The sequence below is a fragment of the Schistocerca gregaria genome, chromosome 5, assembly GCF_023897955.1.
Source record: "Schistocerca gregaria isolate iqSchGreg1 chromosome 5, iqSchGreg1.2, whole genome shotgun sequence".
NCBI lineage: Eukaryota > Metazoa > Arthropoda > Insecta > Orthoptera > Acrididae > Schistocerca > Schistocerca gregaria.
The window spans coordinates 233,364,686-233,377,166 of NC_064924.1; the positions used below are offsets into that span (position 1 = coordinate 233,364,686).

Below are 12,481 nucleotides of genomic sequence, written 5' to 3' on the forward strand. Positions count from 1 at the left end.
ACTACTGACTCCAAAAATGGTAAACACTTTTAAACACGAAGCCCAACGACTTGCCTACCTCACCCAGAAGAGGTGGTGGGGGTTCCTCAGTTTTGCGAGCTCCCATTTATACCCGAAAATCTTCAAACATTCCGACTAGCCTATAACTAAGGACAAAATCATAAAGTATTTGTTTTCTTGAACTTTACAACTTTCAGCACCAAGTCTTCGGATATGAAAGATGGTCACTGACACTGCAATTCATCAGGAGCATTAGAGTGACAATAATCAAGTACTCTAACCCACGTTCTTGCCATCCCATCAGTCATAGTGTTTCCTTCATAAATTAAATTAATCTTTTTGTTTTTTTTTTAGTTTTATTGTAAGCCCAATAACGGTTAACAATAAAAGTAATATTGTAGAACAAAAGCAAACTGGTACTTTTCATCTATTATAATGTTGTTCTACCAAGAACTGTTAATTAAATTAATCTGATGAATTTAAGAATGTTTTCATTTCTTTTGCAGACAGAAAACGAATCGATGCACGCATTTCACACCGGGAGCGACATTTTCAGTTATCCATGGCATTATAAATAACCACAAAGAACTATGATGATTGCTTCTGTTTGGTGTATATGCGTAGCCAATAGGTCCTGGCATTGAAAGTGCATCACCTACTGCAGCAATGCTATATTCATAAACGATACTTCCGTAAGAAAAAAGAGCCCTACCTAGTAACGTGCAAAGAGCTGCGTTCCAAAACCCACAAATGTGATGTCAGTTCATGACTCCTAGACTGTCGATCACATTTGAAGATTGTCTAAGAAGGGGAAAGACATGCTGTGTAAATGTGCTAATTTACAGATTGCAGTAATAGCTGTAATTTTTAGGGCCTAACAATAACAGTAATAGATGAACCTTTATTGCCCATGAACATATTATCTCCCTAGCATTATAATCCCATACTATTACATACAAGAGCATTTGTCATAATAGTTTGCACAGTATTTTGGAAGGGAAAATTTTCATCTCAAAGAATTTGGAGTCATAAACACTTGTTTCTCAAAACTCTGTGCTACGCTCCATCAACGTGTACACAGGAATACTCACAATTACCTCCAGGGTTTTGGAAGATGACTACACGATCATTAAAAGACATACATAAAAGAGACATATCAATAGACAATGTGTCATTACATGTGTGCAGTTCACTAAAGTCACTGCTGTTGCCTGGGAAGGTGTACAGACAGCTGCCCGCCTTGGAATTCTTTTCATTGGGTTGCCGTCGTCTGGGACGAGCTAATTTCTTGTGACGAGTTAAAGCCAATGTTTTGACACGCCTGTCACTTAGTGGTGCGCTCAGCAACTACACCACATCTTTTATTATGAATCGAAAGTAGGAGACATTCAGTGCTAGGTGTCCTTTCTTGTATGTCGTATGGTTTTTGCACAGTAGTCATTTGAAACCCTGGAAGTACTTATGAAAAACCCTGTATTGAGGGCAAATGATGTACATTTTGAAGTTCAAATTTTTCACATTGGTAAATGTGCATCCTTCGATTTGTAAGTCATGGAATTAGCAGTGATGTAAATTTTTTAGAACATGCTTTAAAAAAATCAAGGCGTAAATCACAAATGCCTGCTTGTTTAGATTCAACCATCCTCTGGTCCCATCTAGATAGTATATGGCTTGACAAATATGTTATTTGGTTTTGCTGTCATGTCAATGGCAACTGCTTCGGCATAATTACTCATAATATTAACTGAATAGTGGGTGTTGAAGATCCTCGACTAGATCTCTCTGTCCTAATCTAGATTTTCAGTGTAATGTTACTGGGAAGTATTTCGGTTCAACATGCAGGCTTAACAGAATGTTGCAGGGAATGTCGGCAGGGAATGTCATTATGCAGTTTATCAGTTAAAAGTACATTCATAAGTCTTGTGTGTCTTTTCCTATATTAACTGTCTTCACACACACACACACACACACACACACACACACACACACACACACATACAGGGTGTTTCAGAAATGACCAGTATATTTGAAACGGCAATACAAACTAAACGAGCAGCGATAGAAATACACCGTTTGTTGCAATATGCTTGGGACAACAGTACATTTTCAGGCAGACAAACTTTCGAAATTACAGTAGTTACAATTGTCAACAACAGATGGCGCTGCGGTCTGGGAAACTCTATAGTACGATATTTTCCACATATCCACCTTGCGTAGCAATAATATGGCGTTGTCTCTGAATGAAATTACCCGAAACCTTTGACAACGTGTCTGGCAGAATGGCTTCACATACAGATGAGATGTACTGCTTCAGCTGTTCAATTGTTTCTGGATTCTGGCGGTACACCTGGTCTTTCAAGTGTCCCCACAGAAAGAAGTCACAGGGGATCATGTCTGGCGAATAGCGAGGCCAATCCACGCTGCGTCCTGTATGTTTCGGATAGCCCAAAGCAATCACACGATCATCGAAATATTCATTCAGGAAATTAAAGACGTCGGCCATGCGATGTGGCCGGGCACCATCTTGCATAAACCACGAGGTGTTTCGCTGTGTCGTCTAAGGCAATTTGTACCGCCACAAATTCACGAAGAATGTCCAGATAGCGTGATGCAGTAATCGTTTCGGATCTGAAAAATGGGCCAATGATTCCTTTGGAAGAAATGGCGTCCCAGACCAGTACTTTCTGAGGATGCAGGGACGATGGGACTGCAACATGGGGCTTTTCGGTTCCCCATATGCGCCAGTTCTGTTTATTGACAAAGCCGTCCAGGTAAAAATAAGGTTTGTCAGTAAACCAAATGCTGCCCACATGCATATCGCCGTCATCAATCCTGTGCACTATATCGTTAGCGAATGTCTCTCGTGCAGCAGTGGTAGCGGCACTGAGGGGTTGGCGCGTTTGAATATTGTATGGATAGAGGTGTAAACTCTGGCGCATGAGACGATACGTGGACGTTGGCTTCATTTGGACCGCAGCTGTAACACGGCGAACGGAAACCCGAGGCCGCTATTGGATCACCTGCTGCACTAGCTGCGCGTTGCCCTCTGTGGTTGCTGTACATGGTCGCCCTACCTTTCCAGCACATTCATCCGTCACGTTCCCAGTCTGTTGAAATTTTTCAAACAGATCCTTTATTGTATCGCTTTTCGGTCCTTTGGTTACATTAAACCTCCGTTTAAAATTACGTCTTGTTGCAACAACACTGTGTTCTAGGTGGTGGAATTCCAACACCAGAAAAATCCTCTGTTCTAAGGAATAAACCATGTTGTCCACAGCACACTTGCACGTTGTGAAGAGCACACACTTACAGCAGAAAGACGGCGTACAGAATGGCGCACCCACAGACTGCGTTGTCTTCTATATCTTTCACATCACTTGCAGCGCCATCTGTTGTTGAAAATTGTAACTACTGTAATTTCGAAAGTTTGTTCGCCTGAAAATGTACTGTTGTCCCAAGCATATTGCAACAAACGGTGTATTTCTATCGCTGCTCGTTTAGTTTTTATTGCCATTTCAAATACACCGGTCATTTTTGAAACACCCTGTACATACGTATACACATAAACAAAATGAGTATCAGATCTGCATCTGTCAAAATGAATATGGAGAACTGTCTGGCAATGCTAAATGGTCATTACTCTCTTATTTACATTATACATAATGATCTAGCAGAGAGTTATACCTTTCAAATATTGATGAGCTTATATTTTAACTGTAGCTCTTAAGCTAGAACTGTAAACTGACTTCATGTTGCACTACACACATCTTTCATCTCCTTTTGATTCCTCCACATTTCTTATCTCTAATCCATTGCAAAGTTCTGTAACTCCCTTCTAGTGGCACTTCTTTCCCAGGTTTCTGCTCCATATCTAGAGCGTACCACAGGCTGCTACTGTCCACAAACCTAAGTTAAGAGGCGGAATAAGTAAGTGGCTGACAGTGTCACACAGCATTCATATGGACATAATCATGGTTTTAGCGAACTTCTCAGGTAAAATTTTACTCTGGCTTCCTTTTGTATTCCAGATGAGCGTGATGACATTTTTGTTATTAGTGCTGGGTGTCACCACCTTGAGTGAAGGAAGGAGTGTTGTGTTCGAGAACAGACGCATAGATACTGTGTGGGTGGGTGCCCTTGGCAGTGCTGGAGGGGGAACTCCCAAAGGAGGTGGTTGGGAGATGCGCCCTGGTTCTTTGGTAAGTTGCCAGTCTTATCACAAATGGTTGTAATTTTTCTGCGATATAACCTTGCCATAGGAAATACCACTGAATACACAGGGATAACTAAATAAGATTTTCTATTTTCCATTGAAAAAGAGAAATGTTGTTGTCATTACTTAAACATTACCACACAAAAAGTAGTAATAAATAAGTATTACATTCTCCAATAGCAAAAGATGCTCAAAATCCTTTATTTCACATAGTCTAATAACTTTATCATTATGTTTAATACATTTACTTATTTGAGAATAAGCTGCCAAGAATATCTTGATATTTGAAGAACGGATATTTGATATATGTGGTAGGGGATGCTGTCATAAAATGTGCAGTGTTGAAGAATTAACAAGAATTCCAGTCACATTAAGAAAGAAAGTTACAGTTTACATTCTCATTGAGGGGTGTGTCAACAGGTCACCATCGACATGGATGATCCATGGGCAGGCCGCTTCTGGGGTCGCACTGGCTGCTTATTCGATGGCTACGGACATGGCAGATGCCAGACGGGAGACTGTGGCAGGAGGCTGCAGTGTAACGGCACCGGCGGCCAGCCTCCTGCAACGTTTGCAGAAGTTCAACTGGGCGGGTGGGGCGGTCAGGACTTCTACAACATCAACCTTGGTGATGGCTTCAATATCCCCATCACGGTGAGTGCAGCACTTTTCCCACAGTCAATTTGTGTCTCCTTCCTGGGTGTTAGTCTCAAGGCAGAAAACTATGTTAGAGTTATGACAAACAGGCAACTGCAGACCGCTTGTCAATATTTATGACTCCAGCATAAAAATAATCTCCTCAAAGAAATATGTAATTATAAGAGGGGTGTTCATGAAGTTTTAACTATAATCTCAAAAAAACTCCAGATGTGTCCATGAAACTTGGTGATGCTGTTAGTCCTTCTCTACACATCTACCCATCAATGTGACACATTTTTCCCAAACCTTGATTGGGAAAGCCTCTCTTTTGGCTGTTCAGGGAGAGTTCCACCTCGCAAACAACTTCATCGTTATCCTGGAAGTGCCTGCCATAGGATGGTTTCTTCACCAGAGGAAAGAGGAAGAAATCATTGGGTGTCATGTCGAGGGATTACGGGGGTGAGGCAAACACCAATGTTTTGAGGAAGCACCATGAGTGAGTGTCCTGCACAGAATGAGCTCGGACATCATCATGGTGCATACCCGCACCCCTTGGGCAGCTTCCTACAACTCTTCATCCTCACAGCTTCCTGTACCCTTGTCAGGTAATATGGTCCTGTGATGGTTTGCCAGTTGCGACCGTAATCTTCAGCAACACACCAAGACCTTCAGCTTGCCCAATGATGGCTGGATTTTGGCCTTTTCGCTGGTGAACCCAAATGTTGCCACTACTTGCTTTGCTTTTTTGTCTCGGAGTCGTACTGATTCGAGGTTTAACCGATCATGGTAACTAGGTGGCTAAGGAATTCGTATGCATTGACCTGAAACTGTTGTAACATTTCTGCTGGGCTCGGTTTAGCACGTCAGAAGGTGCGGAACCTAGTGGGTTATGATCTTTGTCAGATTCAAAAATTTTGTCCGATATGATGAAAACTGACTCGTGACTGATTTTCACTTTATTCACTGTCACTTCGATTGTGGCTCACCGGCTTCGAAAACCTGTTTCTATTACTATTACCAGTGCTCCTGCGAAACATAGTCTGTCACTTCGTTCGCCACTGTTTGGAGCTCCTGATCACAATGGAAGTGTCTGGGCCACTAAACCATTGTGTCATATAATGATGGTGTAATTTTACGATAAGATTCCACCGTCTCAACATGGATTGTTGTTAGAAAACAAATCACTGAACAATACCCTACTTAATTTAAGGGGATGTGCCATACTAAACTGGCTGCTCTAGCTGCACACTATGGTACTGTGTGCAGGGATTTCATTGTGTACCAGGACTGCAGACTAGTGCCTGCAGACAAACAAAAAAGTTAATTACGCAACTTTTTGTTTTGAGATAATAAGCAAAACTTCACAACCACCCTTCTTATTTCTAACCTGCTTTGTGAATAGAGGTAATTAATGAAATAAAACTAGCATTTGAAGTAGTAAAGGGTACGGTGTCAGCAGAAATGATGTTTATTGCATATCTAGATTTCAGTCACTGTGTGACCATCTTCAGTGCAGTAAATGTATGTTAAAACATTAAAAACACTTGTATATGCACATAGTACCAACGGGACTATTCACATCAGAGGCTGGGCCGCTCTGACTTTGATACCACTCTGGAAACAAATTCGATAGATACACAAAGGTATACTAAAGTCATGAGGGCACCTCAAGGAGGCACAATCACTACAGGGCTCTATCCTAAGAAGTATGTTTAGTCAGTGGTGCAGATTCTGTTGACTGAGTCATTTAATAATGTTTCTGGATCCTACTAGGGCTGATAAATTCAGTTTCTCAACAGTGGTGTGTACCAATGTCTGTTAACCTGTAACAGAAAATCAACATTTCTGTTGCAATATACAGTGTTTCCATAAAGTCCCTTTACAACTTCAAAATTTTATTACAATGGCAGTTGTTGAAATATTTTAACAACATTTCTTTTATTGTAATCAGTGTTTATAAAAGTTTTTTGATAGTGTTTAATAGACATCTATATGGGTGCCTTTAGTTGCACGAAGCATTTCAAGATGGTACCCAATTTCTTGCCATATTTGCTGTAGTATAGCATCATCAATGGTAGCAATGGCATTATGAATCCTTTGCTTCTAGTCAGCAATGCCCCATATCTGTGTTTGATACATATCATCTTTTACATACCCCCATAAAAAAAGTATCCAAGGGAGTGATACCTGGCGAATGCGGTAGCCAAGGAATTGGCCCATCCCTCCCAATCCACCTGCCTGGAAACGTTTTATTGAGGAACCGACAAACATACAGTCCCCAATGTCATGGTGCACCATCTTGCTGCAAAGTGATAGTTGGTTATAGGTCAATCATTTGTGGTGCTACATATTCGGTCAGAAGTTTGAGGTAAACATCTGGAGTAGTTGTTGACTCATTGAAGAAAATGGACCAATTATTCTGTTGTGCATGATTCCACACCACACATTCACTTTTGGACTATTCCGGTGAAGCTCCTTAGTCGTATGGGGGTGTTCAGATCCCCAGATTCTCATATTATGTCTGTTTAATGTCCCAGAAATGTTGCCTCATCACTGAAACAAACTCGTTTATGAAATAATTCAACGGGGCAACTGGGAGTCCAGGAAAAACCCGTAATTTTTTTAGAATTCCAGGAATTTTTCATTGTTTTAGTTTTCAGTTAAATTTTTGTAATTTTTGTCTGGTAAGAACCGATACTCTAACAATGGATATTACTGTATCCTGCTACTGCAGAATAATACTGAAGCAATAAAACATGAACTATAGAAGAAAACGAAAATAAAAACTTCATTCGCAAAGGAAATGCGTCACATATAACAACAAAACACAGTGCTCATATAAGCATCTGTCAACAGCAAGATGTGTCAAAGGGTTTAGAAAGACTATGCAATGCTTCGTAACAACAAATTGCCTCTGATGAACGTGATGTCACAACTATTTATATTAGATTTGTTCAAGCAGTTGCGAGCAAGCTCATGTGCAGTTGAGTCGTGTATGAGTAGTACCTTCTCCTGCTTCTGCTTACAGAAGTGTGACATATGGCTGTACAGTTTAAGCAGTAGCAGCAAGCAGCCAGATGCTACCCAGACAAATTTTACTGGCGCGCCGAAGCTGCCAGATTCACACTGCAACAGCAGGCCCAGATGTAGGGGCTGCAGGAGGATGGGAGGGGAACCGGGGTATCTGCCCTGGGCGGCAATTTCATGAGGGGGGGGGGGATGGGTGGTAAATTTGTATACTTGAGGAGAAACCTTGTTCACAAAGCGCCTAGCATCAAGTGCATGTTGATCTAGCAGTCTGTCGATTTTTTAACATTTTTGAACACATTCCTTCTTGATTTCTGAATGAATAAACTTATGATTTCTGTATGGGTGCATAGAGTACGTGATGTGTCTGCCGGAGGAATCCCAATCGCTTCTAGAAATAAACTTATCTGCAGACAAAAGGGGTCGGGACTGTACGAGCTGAGTGGAATAAAGCTGAATGAGTGAATGGGTTTGTGAATGATCAGCTTTGTTATAATTACTCGTGAAATCTATAGATTCAGACTACCAGACTGGAAACAAACGACAAACAGGAATAAGCGATAAGAAAGATCACGAATTATTTTTCGGTGTCTCCAAGAAAATGAAATTTTGACAGAAAAGTTTTGGCCAGATTGCTACACTAGTAAGGGCCAGTTGTACAGACCCTGGGCAGCAGCCGCTGGAGTTGAATTCTGGGAGTAGCGTTGTAAACACGTTGTACGAACACGTAATAATGTCTAAGCGGAGAATAAACATGAGATAGCAGAACCGGTGATTATGGCTGAGTTGGTGAAGTTAAACAGAGAATCAGTCTTGACACTGGCAGGAATAGTAACAAAATTAGTGGTGACAAGATTGTTTGTTAGATCGAGGAAGGATAAGAAATGGGGAAATCACACAAATTATGGAAGAATGTGACAGTTTCAAATTTATACAAAAATTTGTTGCTACTATTTTTCGATCTAACGCTTGAGAAGCCAGAGAGTATGAGTGAAAGGTGAAACTATTTCCTAACATAAAACTTTTTGCTTTTAGTGGACCTAATAGGCATTTGATAATTGTACTTCATCAGTTATATTCTGTCATGCTATAAAAATGACCATTTGTGCCAAAACGGACTCGTTTATTTGGTGTTTTTACAATTGCTGCAATATTAGACAAGCCTATTTCATTTCATCTAGTAGATAGTGACAAAACATACATAATCAGATCTAAAACTCACACCAGTCTTGGATATCATTTATATTAACAGCTTTTTCGATATTAGACAGCGACATTTTGATTTTTCATGTAGCAAAATGTTTGACACTTTGATGAGGTAATAGATTCTTCCGCAGAAAGGAGAGCACACCATGTAAAGCTGTAGCAAGATTAGAGAGAAAAAATGCTAGGACCTAAGGACCGAAGTAATATCTACTATCTTGCTCGTCTCTTGTCTTTATGGTCTTATGTATCCTATTTTTAATTTTATGTTGCGCAAAACAGCAAGTTATTAGATAATATGCAATAAAGAGTGCAAACTTTCTGAAGAGTTCTTGTTCTCCCACTTGCAAATGATCCCATCCAGTATTAATTGCAATTTTTTTTTTAAAAAAAAAGGGGGCAGCATGTCAAAACGGCCAACTGGGAGCAGGAGAGCCCTCACAGGACATTTCAGTTTCCACTGTCATGAATCTAGTTTGACGGCACTCATAGCAAAATATACACGTTTGAATTCCACAGAGCGAAATAAAGTGATGCGATTGAAGATTGCTATGTGAAGAGGTGTGGCACTGCACTTTGTCACACTTAAGACCAAATAACATGTCTTAAGTTTTCTCAAACACGTATGCTAAATTTATCAGACTGTTCAGAAAGGTGTGTGCTACAAAATAAACATTTTTTGAAAAGTCAGTTTCTTAAATTTTTGGCATCCTATCTCAAATTTTTTTGGGGAGGGGAGGGGGTTTGAACATGTTGCAGATCCGGAGCAGACGCACAGAGCAGTCTGAATTATAGTGGGGAGGTGGGTAGTCTCCAAGTGACCCCTATTTACGTTTAGTGATTCCACTGTTTCCTCTTCGTTTACTGCTCTCACGTCAAATGAAAACATAACGGATTTCTGTGGCCGGGTGCTATCACGTGACTTAAAATACATGCAAATAATTGTGAAGGGCTAAAACATTCTTAGTTTCAGATTTTGTTTTATTTCCACCTTTCTGACAGTCAAGCATTAATCTCCTTGTAGAACAATGAATTTTTTTTTTCGGTTTGCTAAAGAAATTTGGCTTTTAGTAATCTTTTCCGCTGAGATGGTCAGTTTATTTGAAACGAAGTGTTTAATTCCATGCTTTTAGCTAGTTTCAACAGTTCATTGCAGTTTAAATGCACATTTTCATCTTGTAGCACATATGGCATTATGCCATAATATAGAACCAAACGTGAGATAATACAGTACTGGTACTCCAAGAAAATTTTTATCCAGAAAACTACACTGAAAAGCTTAATATCGGGTCGAGGCCTACTTCATAGGGAATCTGGACATGCGAATGTGCACTATAAGCCAAATTATGCACCTCAGTATGGTTCACGAAATTCCGATGTTCTTGGAGTATCCTCTGATGTTTTGTTTTTTTTAGGACATAATGTAAGATCTTTCAATGTACGAACATAAGGGCTTCCTACGTCATCGTAGCTGCACAAGCAGTTTAACGCCCTTTATCTGGCGCTTCCTGCCAACTGTTGAAACTAAGCTATTTCTAACAGGTTGCAGGAAAATATTGCAAATGTTGATGTGAAAAGCATTAAGCCTAGTTTACACCACGGCATTGGGTTGCACCACTTGTTGCATGGAATGAGTTGCACGCAAATGGTTTCATATATGATGTGGACTCAGCGACACCAGTATACAATTCAGTTTTGTCATTTTGTGGGTTCCTAAGTGAAAGTTTTGGCAGTTGCACGTCGCACGAGTTGTGATGGAGTTAAAGCTTGGTGTGTGGAATTGCTGCATAAGAAAAAATAAGAAATGTGTTTCGATTTGTGAGTGAATGAAGAAAAGACGTCAGCTCGCTTCCTCAGCAACCTTGATGAAACAATTTATAATGGAAGATCCAAGAAGATCTTTTAATTATCTTAGAATGTCACCAGAACTGTCCCTGTTTCTTCTAAATAGAGTTAATTATGTGATAAGTAAAAGATACTGTAATGCATGAAGCACTGCGTCAGAATTGAAATTATATATCACATTGCATGCATTACAATTGAGAACACTCGGCATCCTAGAGATTGCAATGTAACTTGGTGGTGATGTTTTTTCATTAACACCAATAATTATTAATATTAATTAATAATTGTCAACATTAACAGAAATAATTATTTGAAACAGGCATCATTAAGAAGAGAATGGTTTGCAAACTATTGTCTTCAACATAGATCGGCACAGTGTCAATATTTGAAAATTCAAACATATGTGAATGGGGAGCACTGCTGCAACGTTTTAAATAGATGAGTACTGCATATATAATGCAGATTCTTGATTTGTGTACCCTCCCCTCCTGTCAACAATATTCCTTAAAAAAGAGTCGGCCAGCTGGAACGATGGGATTTTAGTCTCCTAGACGAGAAAGAGCATTTCCACAGCCAGAATTGTACATGCTTGTATTTTTGTTAATTCAGTTGTATATGTGCTCCTAATTCAATACATTTTGCCTGCAGCTCAGAAATTGTCAAACCATCTATGTTCTGATCAGACATAAGGGTCTCAGGAGCAGCAATATGTTGCTTATTTTTGTAATCAGCATCACTGAAATCCCACAAACGCCTATGCAAAGCATAGGTATCCAAAAAGAAAACATTATTCTCCGTTTCCACTTCGTGTTTCAGTTTGTCCACACTTTAATAACACACGTAACCTCAAAACTCGTGCAACTAGTGTCGCCAAGGTTGGAACATGCCGGTAGTCTTCAGTTTCACCGAGTTGGGCAAACGTGCAGTGTGCGTGCACAATGGTTGGTAGCGCGGTTGCCTGCAACGTAGTGTCTTCCTGTAAACTAGGTTTTACTTCAAACTAAATTTCCTTTTACGCAAGAAGAACTATGTGCAAGAATGTAATATGAATTTCTTAAATCACAGAGCAGTCTGCATTTGACTCTTAATTGAAAAAATCAACACTTTGAGGATCAGACATTTATGTCGTTAATGAACATTTGACTGGCAAATTTGTTTGATGTATCTTAAAGTATAACACAAAAATCAACATTATATGTGAAAGCTTAGCTTCTCTTGCAGCTTATTAATCTATAGGTAGTGTAGAGCTGGCATGGTAACGACGACGATAAATAATCACTCCCACTTCCGTCAATTATTACGAATACTTTAACTCTTGCAGCGTATACACAATGCGTACAGCATAGAGCGTGTACTGCAGTGAACTGATCTGGCAAAGATACAGTTGTTCTCGCTGCAGTAGGGTAGTGAAGTTTTTGGGGTGTGAGCCAGTTGTTCTATGTCCTACAAATGTTGGAGACCAATATTTTCTTGTCACAACATTATGTGTATTAATTTAAGCCATTAAATTTTTCCATTTGTGAGTTTGCGCTACTTAAGAGTGATGGTGCTATT

The 12,481-nt window shown here is 39.9% G+C and overlaps 1 protein-coding gene across 5 annotated transcripts in view; it reads left to right on the plus strand.

The window, feature by feature from the left end:
• LOC126273020 (uncharacterized) overlaps positions 1 to 12,481 on the plus strand; it is a 30,266-nt gene that overhangs the window by 16,205 nt on the left and 1,580 nt on the right. For 4 of the 5 annotated variants that reach the window (XM_049976394.1, XM_049976393.1, XM_049976395.1 and 1 more), the window contains 2 exons: positions 4,029 to 4,199; positions 4,634 to 4,867. In XM_049976394.1, coding sequence (XP_049832351.1) covers positions 4,029 to 4,199; positions 4,634 to 4,867 — 405 coding nt within the window. Of the gene's footprint in view, positions 1 to 3,856; positions 3,928 to 4,028; positions 4,200 to 4,633; positions 4,868 to 12,481 lie in introns of all 5 variants that reach the window. The other variant, XM_049976396.1, reaches the window with a different exon arrangement.